General features: G+C 43.6%; 1 protein-coding gene and 1 long non-coding RNA gene across 2 annotated transcripts; one reads left to right on the top strand and one right to left on the bottom strand.

Annotated features, from left to right (window-relative positions):
* Window positions 1-464: 464 nt before the first annotated feature.
* Window positions 465-14,688, top strand: acss2l (acyl-CoA synthetase short chain family member 2 like). The gene is made up of 18 exons (XM_046409169.1): window positions 465-758; window positions 906-1,101; window positions 3,977-4,068; window positions 4,580-4,683; window positions 6,406-6,478; window positions 6,638-6,713; window positions 7,386-7,470; window positions 8,378-8,515; window positions 9,398-9,568; window positions 9,722-9,855; window positions 11,091-11,223; window positions 11,605-11,661; window positions 11,954-12,034; window positions 12,633-12,741; window positions 12,949-13,017; window positions 13,188-13,364; window positions 13,921-13,995; window positions 14,088-14,688. The coding sequence occupies exons 1-18, from the start codon at window positions 635-637 to the stop codon at window positions 14,213-14,215; spliced, it is 2,022 nt and encodes a 673-aa protein (XP_046265125.1). The 5' UTR covers window positions 465-634; the 3' UTR covers window positions 14,216-14,688.
* LOC124069756 lies at window positions 7,130-7,772 on the bottom strand. Its single transcript, XR_006845098.1, has 2 exons — window positions 7,631-7,772; window positions 7,130-7,500 (listed from the first exon to the last, which is right to left on the bottom strand). It is a non-coding gene; the product is annotated as an uncharacterized LOC124069756 (long non-coding RNA).
* Window positions 14,689-21,014: the final 6,326 nt, after the last annotated feature.

Below are 21,014 nucleotides of genomic sequence, written 5' to 3'. Positions count from 1 at the left end.
GTGAGCCAAGTCAAGTCAAAGAGAAGTTAAGCAAAGGTTGATTTTTAAAACGCTGTTGGCTATAGCATACAAGTTAAATACACATTTATAAAATGCTTAAGATGCTATTTCAAGAGCATTTCTGTTTACTGGATGTCAGTGAACACAATGTTGTTTTCCCCTCTCTCTCTCTCCCTCCCTCTGTCTCTCTGTCCCTCTCCCTATTCGGAGCACCCATCACCCTTCCTGTCCCCTGTTGAATAAAACCTCCCTGTGCCTGCCTGAATCTCCAGCATTCATCATGCTGCACACCTCCTCCTCCTCCTCCGGCTCCTCCTACTCCGGCTACCTCCACCAGCTCCTTGCTTAGAAAAATAATGCCACCGACAGGCCAGGGAGGGCTCATCCAATGAAAAAGTGGGAGTGCCGCCCCATGTGAGCCGATTGGCTGCACTGGTCCTAAGCAGACTTGGAGAGAGCCTGCAGCGCAGGGATTAGAGTGGGGTCATATGCATGGTGAATTGTGTTGCTTCAGTAAAGGAGGCCTTGTCTCTCACCTTGCCCAGGAGGATTCAGACAGATCAGCAGTGGCTCCAGACTAACCCACATTCTGACTCTCAGATGATATAGGCCTGCTGACTTCTGTCCTTCCATAATGGTTGTGCCTGAATCTCAGGACAAAATGTACTACCCTCCTGATGACATGAAGAGGGATGCTCATGTTCCTGATTTCAGTTCCTATCTGGCTCTGTACAGGAAGTCTCTTGAGAACCCAGAAGGTAGGTCAAGCACGTCTGTATTTCTAGTGCAGTGCTTGCAGTTTTTCCTTTCACTTAACCTCCTTCTGAGTCGGTCTGTAGACAGGAGTTATGCTCTGTGTAGCTGTTCTGTTGCAGCACTGACATAAAGTTATCACTTTGTTTCAGCTTTCTGGAAGGAGATTGCTGATGAGTTCTTTTGGAAGAAACCAGCAACAGGACCAATGATGCAGTACAACTTTGATGTGACAAAGGGAAACATCTATGTTAAATGCATGGAAGGGGCCAAAACCAACATGTGCTATAATGTCTTGGACAGACTTGTGAGGGAGAGGAATCTAGGTGATAAAGTTGCCTATTACTGGTAAGCAATGACACCTGCCTGAGATGAATGATGGCTTTGATGGGAAATACTGCCTGGAGCTATGTCAGGTATTCCAGCCAATAGCAACTGTTGTGCCCCCACTTTGCCAACACCAGCGAGACAAGACAGTGTCAGTGCTCCTCTGAACCAACAGAGAACATTTGATAGGATTTGTTGCCACATCTTTTAGCAGATTTCACTTGATTTGCAACTCATTTTGCAGTATAACATTACAGCACATTGTGAGTCCTGTAAGACTGGTAAAGTGTTTGGTGTTTAGCACAGCAAAAAAAAACTTCTACTTAAATCTTTACTTTCATAATGCTTAAACATTATGGATAACATTTCCCACTGAACTCACTTTCACTAAACTCCTTAAATTACTTTCTCACTGACAGCGGGTTGCTGCTCGCAGTAAAGCCTTGTACCCTCGACAAGTCGCCATGAAGGCTCTGATTTATGTTGTTTTGACTTTATTATGACTCATATTTGCTCTGTTAACTGGAGAGGCTTAGCAAACAAGAAATAATGGTGTGTTCCCAGCAGTAATGGGGGTTCAGTGGAACTGGGCACAGTGGAGACAAGCCCACACAAGTGTCTTTACTGTGTTTGCATTGCATCAAAGCACTTATGTAATGTATCTGGTCGTGTGTTTGTCATGCCACACCATGTGAGGATGATGTAGTCTGTGTCAACTGTGTTATTACTGTATTTATATTAAAGTTATCAGTAAGGAGATGGTTTGCTAAGACCTGTGAAACACTAATATGACTTTTATTCACAGCTTGATCAAACACAATTTGGCGTGTCCCACCATTTGAGATGGATGGGGATAAAGTAAGATGGCAAAAACTATTTAAAAGTCAAATGCGGGTCCTTTTGTTTACCTTTATTTTACTCATTACTGCATCTGTTATTTGCAGCTACTACAGTCTTCTAGATAACACAGGCTGAAAGTATTAGTCGAGATTTGTTTGCTTTTCAAAAAAACATTGCCAGCCATGATTAGAAATGTGCATACTCGACATTTTGTACTTTTAAAAAAAAAAAAAAATTAATCAGCATCATAAAAATAGGTTTCTCCAGATAGTTTTGACTTGAGAAGGAGAAGTATGCTTTTGGCTTGAAAGACTGACGTGGGTCTCAGTCAACTGCTTGTAAGAAAGAGATTTAGCTACCAAAAACTCTCATTGGGTAAGAGATAGTGGTAAAAAGAGTCAAATTAGTGGTAGTAAAAGTATTGAAAGTACCAAAGGACAATTAGAGCCTTGGGAGTAATTTAGCAGCTGCTTCACAATGCCCTTTTTTTAATTGCTAAAGAGAGTAGCAACAGTTGACATTAGTCACTATAACTAGTAAGCTGCAGACAAAACAAAATATTTCCATGTCAGATTTGTCTCAGTGTCACTTTCTTTTTCCCTTTCAGACAAGTAAAGGTAACCATATGTAGGACTAATGGATGTGTACAGAGGACAAGCACATTACATAAGACACAGACACTAAAACAATACAATGACACGTACAATCACACATAAAAATAACATTTTAAAAAAAATCACATGAAAAAAGAAAGGCAAGAAAGAGTTTAATAAATAACAGATTGAAATTTATGTTGCATGTTAAAAAAAACTGAACAAAGTCCATTTGACACAGAAATACTGAGTACGCACTCAAGTTTGAAATCTTTTTAATAAATAATTTGTTCAAGATATCTACAGCACAGCATCTAAAAGCAGCTTCGCCGAGTCTGGATTTTATGGCAGAAAATGTATTTTGCTCAGGAATCGTTTAGTGGCAAATGAAAACATTTAGTTAAAAGTTAAACAGTGTCAAACAGTGCAAAGATTTGAATTGGAGGAACGTGATCTGATGTTTTGGTCTTTGTTAGTTCTTAAGCAGCAGCGTTCTGAATGAGTGGCAGCTGCCTAACAGAAAATCCCATTACAAGGGTCCAGCCTTCTAGAGATAAAGACATGGATGGATTAGTTTCCTAAATTCCTTGTTTGTAAGTAAATGTACTTGTGTGCTGTGTTTTAACATTATAATATTCTACTTTGTGATTGTTTTATTACCATTATTATCATTAAAATCTAGGTCTGATATCCTGACTACACCAAATGAATGACAATGACAATGAACATGAATTCATGGATCATCCTTAGCACACCAAAAAACAGACACTCTGTATTTGACACATACAATCCTTACTTTGCCCAGTGCAAATTCAGAGTTACATGGAGGATTTGAATGAAAGAGTTCCGAGGACTGACCCCTGTGGAACTCCAGATTTGATTTAGTTTGCTCTGAAACACATTTGCCAATAAACACAACATGGTAGGTAAACAGACATTTGAATATGGGAGCTTTTTCATGTGCTCAGGTGGTACAACATCACCTGGGACAGTAAGAGAGCTCTTTCATCAATGCATCTCTGGTCGCTTTAGCAGTAGCTGCAGTAGCTGAGTTTCATTGGTGTAATAATTTATTTCACCGTCGAAAGGTCGTTGCGAGGTCCATTGCAGTATTTTGGCTTCAGTCCTGCTGACATGCTGTCTGCTGGCCTGTGAAACATTGTGCCACGTAGTTGTCCAAACAACTGTCCTGACAATCATCCAAACCCAATATAGACCGAGCATCAACGGGAACAGGTTATCTCCAACGTGAACTCACAGAACTCACTAAGAAGGTACTTTTGAAGGTACAGAGGAGGTGTGTTTGTGTGGGAGGGGGGGGGTCCTTTGCCTATCATGAAAGTATTATGAAAGATAAAAACCCTGTTAAGCTCTATACAGTAAACATAGAGAGACCAAGTTGTTTCATGCTGAGGAAAGTTTTACATTACAGTAACAGATTTGGGTTGTGTTTCTTCTCTCAGGGAGGGGAACTCACCTGACCACCACCTGACCATCACCTACCGCCAACTGCTGAGCCAGGTCTGCCGCTGTGCTAATGTCCTCAAGCAAATGGGTGAGAAGAGATTAAAATCTTACATGTGAACAATGTTACCCAAATAAGAATTGTCAATTAAAAAAAACCAAACAAAACAGAGATGCCTTGACCCTTACAAATTACATGCAGCAGTCACAAGTAAATTGCCATTAATCTCAACCTGCACAATTCACGAGGGGGCTTAATATTTTAATTTCAGCAGCAATTTGTATCTCAAGTGTACGCGTTTGTGGGTATAAAAGTATTATCTGAAACCTTTTAAACATTGTGCAATTACAAGGACAAATATTGGCACTGACATTTGGCCCATAACCAGTATGCTGCAACTCACCAGCTGTGGCTCTGTTCCCAGTATGTCCGGTATGCCCAGTGCACTCGTTTCATATCAGGCATACAGAACAGCGTCTGGACCCTGTCCAACATGCTGAAACTCACCCTAAAGCTCCACTGCCATTGCTGGTTTGAGTTGAGAAGTAACCCCAAACAGGCCAAGATGAAAACCTCAAGTTTGCTCGTTTCCTTGTTCAAGGTATTAAAAAGGGAGACAGGGTATCTATCTACCTTCCCATGATCCCTGAACTGGTCTACACCATGTTGGCCTGTGCAAGGATAGGAGCTATTCACTCCATTGTGGTAAGTAGTATCATTAACAGCATCTCTGTTGATCCAGACGATCTCCATCCTTGTTACATTTTGGAGAAGCAGATGAGTGAGGTTTTCAACATAAAAGCGTCACTCAGAGTCAGCATCTTAACAGAATGTACACGATTTTATTTCCTAACTTTCTGAAACTTGTTTTGTGAGAATCAGTGAGACTTATTGCTGACAGTCAACATGTAGGTTAGCTGTGTTTGCTGCTTTGACCTCGTTTCTGCGAGAAAACATCAGCTGAGCCTGAGGTCTTGCTTTGGTTAGTCCAGACTGCTGTGCTCTTGCAGATATCAGCTGTTTGCTGTGTGAACACAGCACTTGCAGCACCTGCACTCAATATATGGGTCAGACATTTACTGGCTGCATGTAGCTTGGGAAGGCATCAGAGTCAGTGCAGTTTTGCAAGTAAGCCAACACTATTTCAGCTTTTTGACCTTCCCCGCCTGAATAAAGGTTAGTAGCCTGTTAAAAATACCTGCCGGGGGCTCCAAGGTGGGTTTATTTTATGACTTGCAAAGGTTTTTGGCAGACTCAAGAGTGAGTTACTGTCTGTGCTTGGTCATTGCTGTTAATTTTCCAACTTTAAATCGTATTTAATATGAACATCACTTTGCAGCATGAGGATAATTCGGGATAGCGGCAGCCTCTTGGATTCTCACGTGACTGAAATTATTGATCGCAAATTAGCTTGGCATGAAATTAAAACATGAAAGGGGGCAGGCAGGACAGCCAGTGACACTCATGCACTGACATTTTGCTGAGTCCACCGAGTCCACTGATTCATATTGCTGTCATCAACAGTGAAACTTCATACTCTGTGAACTATTAACCTCCGCCAGAACACAAGCATCTGGCAAGAGACGCATCAAATGACAATCATACAAAACATTCATTCTAAATGTCTGGTTCATTATGCAACACTGAGCAAGGTGACATTACACGACAATGAGAAAGAACAGCGTTCATCTGACCGTCTGTTTGGAAGTGAAATTATGTAACTTCTGCAGAACTGTAACCAGCGTGACCACAAGTGACAGTTAAGAAACAACGCAGGCGAAAACACAGCATCATGAAGTCAAAGTGACATCAGTTACACAGCAATTTCTACCTGAAGTCATCATTATGCATGCAAATTTTAGTTTGTGAACTGACAAACGTGTTGTTTCGGCTGTCAGAACGTTTTGTCGTCATGCTTTAAATGTAAGTTACAGAGCTTGATTTCTGATTTGGTGGAAGGCTGTCCAGTGTCAATCTCCACTGGTGTTAAAGAAGTTTGACACATTTTTCCTCCGTGCTCTGCTGCTAAAGCAACGCGCACTGGTTGGGCTTAACGTGCTGCTTTAATGCAGAGTTAAAAGTAGTAATTAGTAGTTATTTTAATTAGTAGTAATCAGTTCCAGTCTATTACAACCTCAGTTTTGTAATGTAACAACGTTGCTAAAATGATCCATGATGATCCAGCGAGTGAATCAAAACGTATTTACTGTGTGCCCACATGTTTCTTGTGTAATTACAGATTTTGGTTTTTATACAAAGTGGTCTTGATGATTTGGCTAAACTCATGTTTCTGGGCCTGCTGAACGTTCTGATTGGCCACACATGTTGCCGTGTTCAGAGATCTCAGCGTAAACAAGTAAAGGCCATAAGTGTCTCCTCCTTTCAACTTTTCCTCCCTTTTGTGTCCCTTGTGTTCCTCACGTCCAGTTTGCAGGTTTCTCCTCTGAGTCTCTGTGTGAGAGGATTATGGATGCCCAGAGCAGCGTCCTGGTGACGGCAGGTAGGTCCGGCGGCCGACACAGCAGAACCAGGATGTGATGTGTCACTGTTTGAATATCTTATCTCCGCTGTTTCATAGACCTCATCATGTGTCTCTCCATCCACCCTTCCCTCTCTCCCTCTCTCTCTCTCTCTCCCTCCGTCCATTTGTGACATGCAGATGGCGTTTATAGAGGGGAGAAGCTGATCAGTCTGAAACAGATTGCGGACGAGGCTCTGGAGAAGTGCAGGGAAAAGTAGGTCCTACTCACAAGGCCAGCAGTTTGTCAGGTCTCAGCAACAGGCCTGATTTACACAAGCTGCTGGTACTGACACACACACACACACACACACACACACACACACACACACACACGGCAGGGCTTTATCAGCTGTTATCAGGGATGTTGACGACACACACCACCTGCGTTACACATTACGGAGTTTCCAGGCAACATGGGGTGCTGAGATTCATCAGGGAAGCCCAAACTGCTCATCCCCTGAGGCAAAATGAGAGGAGTGTGTGTGTGTGTGTGTGTGTGTGTGTGTGGGTGGGTGAGAAACATGCATGCTGAGAACGGTTATCTGTGTGTGATTTAGGGTTATCTTTTGAAAATAAAATGTATGGTAAACCAAAGATTTTCCTGAAATTATTCAGTCCTTATTATGTTCACTATTAACTTAGTATTATTCACTTTTTATTCACTTTCTTAACTTAATATCATTATTTTTTTTCTCCATATTGCACTTCTGCTATGATGAGACTGATCCCTCATCTGCTGCTCTTCCTGAGAGGATGTCAGATTGTGAAGCCCTCAGACAAATCTGACGACGAAATGAGATGAGATGAGATGAGAGAAAAATAAACTCAAATTTCCACATGTGCAAAACTCACACTTTTTTTTTTTTTTTTTAATTTGCACACACAGAGCGTCATCCAGTGTGACTAAATGCCTCGTCGTCCGGCACCACGCACCGAGGACGAAAAGTGGAGCCTCGTGCAACAAACTACAGGTACACAATCTTCTCATCGTGTTTTCGGTTCTTTAAAGTTAACTCTGACAAACTGTGTGACAGCATCTGTGACGAATGGCGTGACATAATGCTGAGATAAAGATATAAAAACTCTAAAGTAGTAAATCACATGTACAGAGCTTTCGAGCGTCACCTTAACTGTAAAATAAAATGTCTCCAAACTGGAAGTTTTCTTTGTCCTGTTTGTGTGCTTAAATGCATCATTCTTCCATGGCTGTTGAAATCTGTGTACTAAAGAACAAGTGGAACAGCAATACATGCAACATCAAAGCAGTTTGAAGAAGTCAGAAGTTTGATTTGATTTGATTGTTTTATCTGCAGTTTTGAAATTTCACATTTTCTTTCACCGTTATGATTAAACAGTCGCTGTTTCACAGATATTTTCTTGTTTGTGAGATAATGTTAGAGCCTCTCTGGACCCCCACACTGAAAGGTGCAGATGGTTAAGTCCACTTCTGCAGTAGGACGGACAAAAATAGTTAGTCCCCAAAGAAAAAAGACTCTAAAAGTGATACCATGCTGACACAGATGCTCAAAGCTTCAGGTGATCTTTGGAGCAATGGAGGAAGGGAAACAATCAGAGGGGCAACCTTCTTGTAAATGCATGTGAATTAGGCCCAGATTTTTGTGCTACGCCGCCTGCCGCATGTCCACAACCCACAGCTGATCTCCCGAGGCTAAAAAAAACAAAAAAACAAAAGAAAATCACTGAAAGACACGTCCTCCAATTTATGATTCAGAGTATGCCTCCAAGGGGCACCGAAATCACAGTCAGCTCAAAACTGATGCGGTCTGGTGCTGCCTGTGCTTTTGAAGGACGATATGAGAACATGTAATGAGGGCCTTTATGTGTTTCACTTGTCGCCTGTTGCTCTGCTGCGTTCAGACCCCGTGGGACTCGGGATGTGATGTGTGGTGGGATGAGGTGATGAGAGACTCCCCTGAAGAGTGTGAGCCCGAGTGGCTGGATGCCGAGGACCCGCTGTTTATCCTCTACACCAGTGGCTCCACTGGCAAACCAAAGGTAAGACTCAGGTGTACGTAGAAACCACTTTCACAGACTGGCTGGAAGTTTTCTCAGTGAAACCACAACTTATTAATCACAGTGAGCCTGTGATAGTGTTAACTGTGCTGGCTTTTATATAATCTGCCGTGTGTACTGTGAAAAACATCTCTTTATAGGGCTGTTTTTCAGGGGTTGGCCTCGGCCCCTGACTTCCAGTGAAGGGAAATCTTAATGCTTCAGCACACCAAGACATTTTGGTCAATGCTGTGCTTCCAACTTTGTGGCAACAGTTTGTTGAAGGCCCTTTTCTATTCCAGCATGACTGTGCCCCAGTGCACAAAGCAAAGCTCCATAAAGACATGGTTGGATGAGTTTGGTGTGGAAGAACTTGACTGGCCCACACAGAGTCCTGACCTCAACCCCATCCAACACCTTTGGGATGAACTGGAACAGAGATTGTGAGCCAGGCCTTTTGGTCCAACATCAGTGTGTGACCTCACAAATGCTCTACTGCATGAATGGGCACAAATTCCCACAGAATTCTTCACAGAAGAGTGGAAGCTGTTAGAGCTGCAAAGCTGTCTGTGTGTTTAGAATGCAATGTCATTATTGTCCCTGATGGTGTAATGGGCAGGTGTCCCAATACTTTTGTCCATATGGTGTAGCAAGAATTCATGGTTCACGAGGCATAAATGCAACCATAGAAAGTAACCGTACAAAATCCTCTCTCAGTCTTTGTCTAACACACACACACACACACACACACACACACACACACACACACCTGGATACATGTCTCCTCTGCCAGCATCAAGAGCCCCCTTATTTTGGCTGTCTGCAGTCTTTGTGTTTGCCCATCTGTCTCCTCATTTCGTGTTCCCGTCTGTGTGTACGGTACAGGGTGTTCTCCACACCGTTGCCGGGTATCTGCTCTACACGTCGCTGACCTTCAAGTACGTTTTTGATCATCACCATGACGACGTGTACTGGTGCACCGCCGACATTGGCTGGATTACCGGCCACTCTTACATCACCTACGGACCCCTTGCAAACGGAGCCACGAGTGTCCTGGTGAGTCCGAGGGAGGTTTTGACCCTTTTAGTTCTTTAGCGATAACCACCGTTCCATTAGAGGGCGCAATTTATCAGAGAGGCTCCTGATAGGAGGATGGTGGTGTTCGTCATTCTTCATAGGTATGCATGTGTGTGTGTGTGTTTTCTCCAGTTTGAAGGTATTCCAGTCCACCCTCATGTCGGACGGTTCTGGGAGATTATTGAGAAGTACAAAGTGACCAAGTTCTACACAGCTCCGACAGCCATCCGCCTGCTGATGAAGTACGGGCGGGAGCCGCTGCAGAAGTAAGAAACTCGGGGAGATCCTGATTTTCCAGAAGCTGCGGCAGGAGTTTGACTTTCAAAACACAGCCTGAGCCGATAGGAGGTCCGACTGTATTTTTGCAACTCCTTCCCAGCTTTCATGTGTAAATTTTCACCTTCCCTTCTCTCACTTCTTACGTGACAGGCTCCTCAGTGGTGAAGCGAAGAAATCAAAGCGTATGAGTAATGATGTGACTGATGCTGTGAGGTGCCTATTCAGCTCTAAATTCACAGCAATCCCTCAGCTCAAGGTCAACACAAGGTTATCTGTCCAAAAAGAAAACTCAGTCTGTCGACAGACACTCCAAAGACAAGAAGCAGAATCCATGTGAGCCTCATCTTGTAAGCTTCGCTGTGGAAGCAGAGGACGTCACCCCCTAAAAGAGTCTGAACCTGGAACCAGCAGCCAGCTAGAATCAGAATCAGAATCAGCTTTATTGGCCAAGTTTGCGTATACAAACAAGGAATTTGACTCCGGTTAGACTTACAAACACCTAGCAGTAAGAACATAAAAGATACTATATACAATGAGGATAAAAAATAAAAAATACTATATACAATAACAGTGAATGTTACAGTGTCACTGAGTTCATTGAGATCTGTAGCTGCAGCTTCAAAAACACTCCAGTCAGTGCAATCAAAGCAAGCCTGCAACTGCAACTTTGACTCCCTTGTCCACTTCCTCCCAGCCTTTGCCACAGGTTTAGGAGTTTTTAGTTTGTGCCAGTAGGTTGGGATGACATGAAGCAGACAGTGGTCAGAGAGTCCTAGAGCTTCCTGGGAAACAGTAGCTTAGCTTAGCTTAGCAATGAAAACTGTCCTGCAATTTTCACTGGCACACCCAAGAAGCAGTTTGGCACACAACCCTGAGTAAACAATACAGCTTGTTTGTTTTCACACCTCGGTTTTTGTAATGGTTAGCACTGTCGCCTCATGGCATGAGGGTTCCAGGTTTGAGTCCAGGTCTGAGCCCTTGTGTGGGTTTTCTCCAAACACTCCAGCTTCCTCCCACAGTCCCAAAACATGCACATTAAGTTAGGTGGCTACTCTGCATTGCCCCTGCATTGCGTGAGTGTGTAATTATCTGTCTTTGTGTGTCGGCCCTGCGATTGACTGGCTATCGACTGGCATAAACAACTCACGCAGCGATCAGCTGGACATGATGGACCACACATAAGATGTCGGAGAGAGATTCTTTTTTCACTTGTCTCCGCCAGGTACGACCTCTCCAGCCTGAGGATTCTGGGTTCCGTTGGCGAGCCGATCAACCCCGAGGCGTGGGAGTGGTACCGCGAGGCCGTCGGTCAGGGCAGATGTCCCGTTGTCGACACTTTCTGGCAGACAGAGACTGTAAGTTCCTGCCATCTGCCTGCTGCAGTCAACACAAACTTCATCTGGTGTTGTGAATTGTACTTCAGGATCACGTTTGGAGGCAGACTTCAGTCCGTTTGCTGTTGACTCCAGAAGTAACAGTAATTTAAAGTTACAGGAAATTTGATTTGGAATCTCTTTTCACGTGTACGAGTACAGGAGGTGCGCTGAGTTGAAAACATGAAATAACACGTAAAGAGCGCCATTGTTTTCATGATTTTTGAAGTCAGGTGTCAAGATGGTTTCATTTAGGTAAAGAAGCAAAACGGAAGCATTTTACAGCGACGTGCAGAATTCACCAGAAAGAAGCAGGTAACTCATTGTTCATGTGTTGATTATGTAATCATTATTTCTCCTCAGGGAGGTCATGTTTTGACTCCTCTTCCTGCTGCCACGCCGCTGAAACCAGGCTCCGCTGTAAGTGACAACATCTTCCTTCAGCACCAGTTATCTCACACTCTGACATTTTTATGCAAGCCTTAAACAGGCCCGTATATCTCCTCTGATGGGTTTCACCAGTGCAAATCATGCCGGTAAGGAAGGGTTTGGCCTCTGACTGCGAGATGATTCAGTGCAGGAGTCGCAGCCTATTTTTTCCTTTTCATTTGGTTTCTTTGGGTGAAGATCCGAGATGACGCTGTGGTCCTGCAGGAGCTGTTTTATAAACTAATACTGTTATCTCATATTAAATCCAAGTCTCATATTTCAGACCTTTCCTTTCTTCGGGGTGGAGCCCACAATCCTCAACGAGCACGGAGAGGAGCTGGAAGGCGAGGCTGAGGGTTATCTCGTAAGTTTCAGTTCAGTTCTTGACAACTTTATTTATTCCTGGTGGTGCATTTAAATGCAGCAGCTCAGATCAGCAGATGGACTCACAGCAGAGGAGACAAAAAGGCAAAACTATCGGAAAACAAATAACATTCAAGGCTTATAAGCTTAAAAACTGTGTGGAAGTGATTAGAAATAACAAGCTCCACGTTAATTACTGATCATTACTGATGTTTCTGAATGTACTTGCACATCGTTTCTGTTTTATTCCTGTTTCTCTTGTTTTTCCTGTGATAACAATTTCCACTGAAGCACTTTAAAACTAATTTTAGGTGTGGTTGCACTACCAGTAGAAGAAATTCCTGTGTTTTGTTTGCTTATTTCACTGTTTTGTACGCCATTTTATTGTGGTGTATTTTATTTTGTTGTTTTGTCTGCATCTGTGTCTGCCTGATTTGATGTAATTGTAGTTTTCCCATGTAAAGCACTTTCTGACTTTGTTTTGAAAGGTTCTGTATAAATAAAGTTTGTTATTAGGTTTAACATCATTAATGGCAGCAGTAGAGGCAGTAATACTTCTCTCTCTCTGTTTTCCTTGTACTCTGTGTTTTTTGTTGCAGGTATTCCGGAGGCCCTGGCCTGGAATAATGCGCACTGTGTACAAAAACCACGAGCGCTTTGAGAATACCTACTTCAAGAAATTCCCCGGTTTCTACGTAACTGGTGATGGTAAGCCACAAATATGACATTACGTCTACTTTCTGGGAAATCACAATGAAATCAAGGTCACCCCACAGCCACAAAGAGTGGATGTCATTCTGGATTGTGAAAGTCAAACATATACCTCTTCATTTCTCTCTGAAGTACCAAAGATCCTCTAAGAGGGAGAGCAAAAGATGCTGGGAAAACCATTTCACTTGTTTTCTCTTCTCTCAGGCTGCAGGCGGGATAAAGACGGCTATTACTGGATCACAGGTCGAATAGACGACATGCTGAACGTGTCAGGTACTGCACGGCCCAACAACGCGGCCGCTTCTTTCTCAGCTGCTCTTCAACAATACAACAATAACGGCTTTTCCAGAGCCACGTTTCCTCTGCACAGACCTTGTGTTTATTCGCCTCTCCCTGTGTACGCTTTGTCACTTGTGCCTTTTTGTACTTTTGGTGTCTTTCAGGCCACCTCATGAGCACAGCGGAGGTGGAGGCGGCGCTGACGGAGCACACGGCCGTGGCGGAGGCTGCGGTGGTGAGTCGGCCTCACAAGGTGAAGGGCGAGTGTCTCTACTGCTTCGTCACCCTCAAAAACAGCAGGGAGTTCAACCACGCGCTGGTGGAGGAGCTCAAGAGACTGGGTGAGGCTCTGACACAGCCGGTTTGCTTCAGAGTTGAAGGGAAATTCCACTAAAAAATGGTCTAGCCTTTGGTTTTAGATATTTTAATTGAGTAATGTTTTCTGCTTTTTGTCTGTCTCGGTTCATCTTGGAATTTAAATGAAATTGAAATGAAAACAGTACTACTTTAAAATGTATTTTCCAATTTTCTCAGACATAATGTACATAATTGGGCCTTTAGCATTAAAAATCAGTAGTTGTTACCCCAGTGGTTCACAATCTGGGCTCAGGGACCCTCCAAACGGCCACAAGATAAACCTGAGAGGTCTCAAGATGATTGACAGGTTTGGATAGAAGACTTAACTTCTACTACACATTCATATAGAGTCCAAAAGATATTCATCTTACTGTCATGTTAGACCAAAACAAAAGAGCTTCAAATTCTCACATGTGAGAACCTTCAGCCATGAAGCAGGAAATGTCTTTGGGTTTTGGATAAAATAAAAACAGTCGATGTTTTGAATTTATTTAATGGCGTACATGTATAGATGTGATCTTTTTCTCTTTTTTTTTCCAGTGAGAGAGAAAATCGGACCAATCGCTACGCCAGACTTTATTCAAAATGCTCCAGCGCTGCCAAAAACTCGCTCAGGTAACAGCTCGACTCCCAGTCACACAAGCATCCTCCTCCTCCTCCTTCTCTGTAGCGTTCATGTCCTCTTCCTCTGACTCGGATCCCTTTAGGGAAGATCATGAGACGGATCCTCCGGCAGATCGCCCGCAACGAGAAGGACCTGGGCGACCTCTCGACCCTGGCGGACCCGAAGGTGGTGGAGGTGCTCTTTAGCCAGAGGTGTGAGGCTGCAGCCTGAACAGACGCCTCACTCCCCCGTCCTCACGCCTTGTAACGATACAGATGAAGACACGAGTCACAAACGGCTGGTTCTGGATCAGCGTCTCTGTTTGTGTGTTCTCTTTGGGACTAAATGAAGGGACTGGGATCAGAAAATTGTACCACTGACACTGAGAGGTTTGTTGATTGTTATTTAATGCAGAGTAAATAAATTTACAATAGTGAAATTAAATGTTACTGCTGCGTTTATGTAGAATATGAAGATTTTTTTTTTTGTTGTTTTTTTGGCTTTGCATTTGGGCCAAACAGACTCCCAACGAAATAGGCACAGAATAACTGTCTTTTATATTTTCTTAAGCCTTTTAGTTCTGCTTCTCATATCATAAATGTTGAACTAGAGGGGTTGGCTTTGCACAGCTTGTTTTTTGACTGATGTATATTTTCAATCTGTGATGCATTTCTGTGACCTGAGAATAAAGTGTTTAATCTGTTTGTTGCCTTTGTCCCTTTGCCGTCGGCTGATTGACGCCCTCATGTGGCAGGAATTGTCCTCTGCAGCTGCTGTCTGAGGGTTTACCGTAGCGCCTTTTTTTACTCTCCTGCCAAGGCTTTCTGCCTTTTGTCTTTTAATGATACATGGAGCACACACACACACACACACACACACGGCTTGGATGACGTGAAATGCAGTAATTACTGGGCACAGAAAAGATCGGTAGAAAACAAAGGACTGTTTTATCTCGGATGGTCTTCTATCAGTGGTCTTCAGAAAAGATGAACATTAATCTGCTTTATTTTTAAGAGATTAGACTGCAGCAGGTTGTTATGAAAGTGGCTCTGGGAGGGACGTCGGGTCGTGTCAGCGCGTGGACTTCCTTCGTTGTCTCCTCTACGCCACTCCATGTCACATGCATGCAGCTGTGTGTGTGTGTGTGTGTGTGTGTGTGTGTGTGTGTGTGTAGGTGGGAAGGAACAGGAGTAAAGAGCCTAGAAACGCAGTGACGGGCATCCTTACATCACCATCACCCCCAGCAGCAGTGGAGTGGTTACCATGACAACCACTTCACCCAACCCCACATCCCCTAACTGCCTCCTCTTCTTCACCCCCCACCCTCCCCTTTCCTCTGGCCAGAACAGCAGTCTGCAGCTGCTTTGTCTTGATGTCACTGTAGCCAACAAGTGAATATTTTTAAAAATATTTCTGCCATCTGAGTGAAGAGTAGATTCAGCTTTACAGTAATTCGGGAGGTCGTGTCTCACGTGATGCTGCTGCGTTGCAGGACATTACACGCTGAGAGATGTGCTCTTCTGTAAATGTTTTCATTGATCAGTTCGTACGTCATAGTACAACCTCCACATATCAAGAGTCTCTAATGTCCATCTGAATCCACACCCTCCTCACACACAAGGCCAGTTTGAGACGTAACGCCCACAAAAATCCTCAATAGTTTGACAATACAGGAGAAAAAACATATATATACAGTATTTCCACAAAATTAAAAAAATACAGTTTGTTTTGTATTTCAGTTTGTTCCTGCACCCTTTTCACCACCACCAGCCATTAGTCTCACTTTGTGACAGAAGACAGTAATAGCACACTCTGTCACTTTTACTAGAATTAGCATGTAAACCATATTTTGGGACTTTGGCTCTTCATCATGTATCAGTGAGGGTAACTCATCAGAGAGCAAATCAACAGACAATATTGGAAAATATATATTCCACACCCAAATCCGGAAGGGAAATCAGAGCATTACTGTGTGTGAGGCATCATAACTCTTCCTCAACTCTCCTCGACCTCGAACCGCTGGAGGATGACGGCCCACAATCCCTTGTCATTGTTTCTGATGGGAAAGAGAGAGACTCAGATGCCGTGGGACGTGGAGGTCTCATGGCTATACATCCTGCATCCCGGCTTGTGGTGAAGCAGAGCCCTACTGTGAGTGACACAAAGACGTGAGCGTGTGTGTGTGTGTGTGTGTGTGTGAGAGAGAGAGAGAGAGCCTGAGCACATCCAAAGCAAATTACATAGACAAAAGAGGAATCAAGGAGGCACCAAATGAATGCCGTCTCTTTGTTTTTGCGCTTCAAAGGACAGACAGATGGTCTAACCGAACCCGAAGCTCGCTGGGTATTTGTTGTTTTGAAATGGTTCTGTACGTTGAAGGAGGAGAGGCTTCGAGATGGGTGGAGGTCAATCGCAGGTCACAAAGATCAGTCTTTACGGGTTAGAAGGATGCAAGGTTTAATATTGAACTGTGATGCATTTCTTGTATATTTGACGTTATTGTTGTGTTTGGGGGTCACATTTCAGATGTTTATGACTTGTTAGCAGTTTGCCCAAAGAGACGGGGAAAAAAAGGGAGCAGCACGGTGGTGCAGTGGTTAGCACTGTCGCCTCATAGCAAGAGGGTTCCAGGTTCGAATCCCGGTCTGGGCCCTTCTATGTGGAGTTTGCATGTTCTCCCTGTGCCTGCGTGTGTTTTCTCCGGGTTCTCCGTCTTCCTCCCACAATACCAAAAACATGCACATTAGGTTAACTAGCTACTCTACATTGGCCCTATGGTGTGAGTGTGAGAGTGTGTGGTTGTCTGTCTTTGTGTGTTGACCCTGTGATCAACTTGCGTCCAGTCCAGGTTGAACCCCACCTCTCGCCCGTAGTCAGCTGGGATAGGCTCCAGCCCCCCATGACCCTGACAGATAAGCGGTATAGAAAATGAATGTATTTAAAGGGGAAATACACCAAAGTGTTTGAACAGGTTCACACACTTCAGAGGGAGCCTCGTCAAGTCTCAAGTGACGTCACTTGAGTCCCTGTGGGTCTGAGTGCTTTCTCCTCTGTTGAGTCCCACAGCAAACCGGTCATGAACACATTCCGCCATATTTCTGATCTCTTGTTCGTGTTTTCTGAAAATGTTTTCCCCTCGTTTGACATATTGTTTCTGACTCCACGCCAGCCTGAGCGACAGTCCTGCTGGTTTGCTTCCAGGGTTCAAGCGGTCGCCACACTCTTCAGCACAATGGGGCTGTCTGTTTACTCGTACAATGGCGCATTTCTTGTGCAGCTAAAATCCCTCCTTCCATCCAAAAAAAACCAAAACAAAACAAAAACCTCGCCCCCCCCCCCCCCTCGCCTCTGCCATCCTGTTTCACCAGCTTGAACGCACTGCTAGCCCGCCATCGCTCTGGTCTTTGGGGTCCCGACGGGAGTTTTAGGGAGAAAACAGGCCTTTTATTTTTCATCCCCAATCACATGAATAATGATGTAACAGAAAGTGAGGAGAAGTGAAGGGCCTCCAAGCAAAAAGCTTTCGCTCAAACCTTTTTGCCCGTGTCGAGCGTGGGGCTCTTTGTATCGTTGGCATGACAACCTCTCAGCTAATGGCACAGCCGGGCCCATTGTGTCGCTCATTGTCTGTCTGAGGCCTTCGCACACAGCTGGCAAGCAAGTGCAATTTGGGGGTCCAATATTTGACGGACTGCGTGCTGAACGAGGCAGCGTGGAGCCTCTGAAAGGTTAATTCTGTCAGCGGGACTCGTGGAGAATGAAGACAGTTTGTAAAAATGCGTCTTTATCCACGTCATGCTGCTATTTAATCTATCCCGAACAGCAGTTGCTTTAGTTTTGATACAATTAAACGCAGTGATTCACTCATTGTTCAGAGAGGACTCATGTCATCTTGATATTTTGGTTCAGTTCTTCAGCAAGTCCTTTACAAAGACTGTGAGGTTGTTACCAGTAATAAACCATTAATTAGCATAACTTTAGGTTGCAAAGTTATGAAAATCTACTTGAATTAAATTTCTACTTCCTCCCTACAATATCATTCATCTATAAAGCATTAACTACGTCTAATAAATCAATCTAAACTTTTTTGAATGCTCACAGTCTCAGAAGATTTGATATTTGACTAAACTAATACTAATATTAATACTACCCCGCCCTCCTGAGGCCTGGTACTGCTGCTGGATCCTGAGCCCTCTATGGCCCTGCCTATTGCGCTGATAGTGCTGCTGGATCCAGAACCCTCTCCATGGCCCTGCCTGGATCCTGCTGCTCCTGCTCTGCACTGTCTCTCTATCCTCCCTGTCTCTCCTCTCTCCCTCTCCTGTCTCTCTCCATCTCCCTGTCTCTCCTCTCCCTCCCAGGCAGTCACAGCAGAAAGCCGTCTACACTGAGTCTGGTTCTGTTCGAGGTTTCTGCCTGTTAAAAGGAACTTTTTCCTCACCAGTGTCTCCATATGCTTACTCAGTGTAGGGTTTTGCCCTGGGACCTGTTTCTCTCTGATTCTCTTCTTTTTGGTTGTTTTGTTGTTGTTGTTGTTGTTGTTGTTTACACACCTGTAAAGTGTCTTGAGGTAACTGTGTTATGAATTGGCACTTTAAATAAAATTGAATTGAATTAATGCAAATGCTGCAGCTTTGACTTAACAGAATATAAAATAAAACTAAATAAATAAAATTTAAAGGTGTCATTTGTGAGGGCTCAGCTATGGACACTTGGGTTGAATCAGTTAAGAAATTCATGAAATTGAAGTTCTGGTTCACTGTCTTTGATCTCGCTCGTAGCTTTCAGCCACAGTTTGTTTGCACACACACCTTTGCAGACTACCTGCTCAGAGCCAGTCAGCAGACAAACACAGTTAGCAACCAGCTGGTGAACATTTAGCAGCTGAAGAGCCGGATATTTCCCTCAGGAGCTGGTGGAGACCAAAAACAGAGCTAAAAGGAATAACAATCTTACATTCCCTTGGTGGTCTGAAAAACAGATGAATGACAGCTTCACTCTGCACTCATGTGTAAATAACCAACTGTTTCATCAAGTTCAACAACTTCAAAAGGAGATGATATGTCAGTGTTGCATTTTCAACTTATTTCTGCTGCCCCCCAAGCAGCCATCAAATCTGTTGTTGCTGGGTTGTTCGCATTCCAGCTAACTTTTGCTTCATTTACCATTGACTTCAGTTAAAGCCTGTACGACTCATTATGCAACATGTATTTTGGAGTGAACTGCTGGACTGTTCAGCTTTGTTCTGCTCTGACCAGTGAAAGGTGTGCTGTTAGACAACACTAACACTGGTGCACGGAGTTTGGAAATGGAGAAATCTGTGCTGGCGCGCCTTGATGGCTGAATCATAAAGCAACCATGACAGTGTCCCAGTTCCACTCTCTCTACTCTCTCTAGTCTTTCTCCTGTCTGATAACAGCACCTCTCCATATTTATTCATCAGCATGTTAGAAACACAGGGACAGCATGGAGCTATACTGACAACATGACCAAAGACCAGAGCAACCAGGCAGGTACCTGCTTATAATACTGTGGAGCTGATGAGGTGATGAGGAGCAGGTGTGCAGGGAGGAACGCGATCAGCTGACTGGCTAAGGCAGGTTAATCTGTGAGAGCGACTGCTGAACAGGTGTGGAATGAAGGTCAATGCAAAGTGCAGAGAGAAACACGTATTTTAAATGATAAAAAGCTCCTTTGCATGACCTGGATTTTCCCTTGTGTTGATTTTGAAAAATGATGCATCTAAGACCAATTTTTGTGTCAATAACGCAGGGTCCTAATAAAACATGATGAGACACTTTTCTCAGCTGCGGTCCAACTTTGTGATTAGTTTCATAAGAAGCTATTTTTTACATGTAACAGCATTTTAGCTGGATGCAAAACAAACTGAGCACACATCTGCCTGTCCTTGCAGTGAGTGCAGATTGGTGTGATACCCACTGGACTCGGACCCGGCACATCGATCCCCCGTGCTCACATTTAACTGTCACCTGACTCTTCAGACAGCAGCTGCAAACTCCACAGAACGAGGCAAAAGAGGAAACGTCTCATCTGTTTAGTCAGACATGCAAGGATTTGGGAACACGAGGGGAAACTGCTCTAAACAATCTGACAGAGACACGCAGACAGCCGCTGCTGCATTATTCATCACAGCCAGAGAGGAAAACATTGTCCTTTTTATCTTTCTCAATCACAGTCAGAAAGTCAGAGCTGATATTCAAACGCAGCTTCAATTAGAGACGTGGTTTAATGCTGCTGAGGGTTGGACGCCCACATTTTAGCTCAGTATTCTTCAAAAGCCCATCTGTCACCGCTGTTTATGTGAAAAACACATTCATAGTGACTTCTGTTTTTCCTACCAGAGAGATTTTTGTCCTGCGTCAGTGCTTTCGTGTGTCAAACTGCACATGCTCAAAGTGGTGACCCATCAGAAAAGCTTCACAGGTGGGATGACTGGTGTCAAAGACCCAGTAATCACTTTGCATCAGCAGATATTTGTCACATCCATGTGTCTTTCTGATGCCTCGTTTATTTTTCTTATCAGTTAATTGGACTGGTTTCAGGTGAAAATAAACTGAAAGTGTGACGTCAGATGTAAATCCTGAACACAATCCCTTTTTTATACCACTGTGTGATACCGAATGTGTTGTGTTAATGCCAACTATAGCGATAGCAATGACACTTTGATCAACACTTTGTTGTTGACTTGCAAAAAAAAAATAATAATAATTTTGAGGTCTAAAGGTATGATGGCTGGCTGCAGTACAAATCACAAACCCCTCCCACTCTATGTTAGCAGATGAGACATGGAACAAACTAAAAACTCACATAATTTTTTTTCCCCCAAAGATAACTTATGTCATTTTAGGCTATTCTTATTGTGCTGATGTATGTTCAAGTGTTTTTGTTTTTTGTTTTTTTTGGATACGTTTTGTTTTAATTAGTTTTTTGATGCAATAAAATGTCAACTCGCTCTACCGCCCAATCAAACTACTGCACAGATTCTGGCTCCGAATGATGTCATCAGTGC

The sequence above is a fragment of the Scatophagus argus genome, chromosome 13, assembly GCF_020382885.2.
Source record: "Scatophagus argus isolate fScaArg1 chromosome 13, fScaArg1.pri, whole genome shotgun sequence".
NCBI lineage: Eukaryota > Metazoa > Chordata > Actinopteri > Scatophagidae > Scatophagus > Scatophagus argus.
The sequence above is the reverse complement of the archived record's forward strand: the minus strand, read 5'-3'. Positions and strand labels throughout refer to the sequence as shown.

Coding starts and splice junctions, on each gene's coding strand:
- acss2l (XM_046409169.1), top strand. CDS start 635: ATGGTTGTGCCTGAATCTCAGGACAAAATGTACTACCCTCCTGATGAC. Junction 6,479..6,637: donor CAGCGTCCTGGTGACGGCAG/GTAGGTCCGGCG, acceptor TGTGACATGCAG/ATGGCGTTTATAGAGGGGAG. Junction 6,714..7,385: donor CTGGAGAAGTGCAGGGAAAA/GTAGGTCCTACT, acceptor TTGCACACACAG/AGCGTCATCCAGTGTGACTA.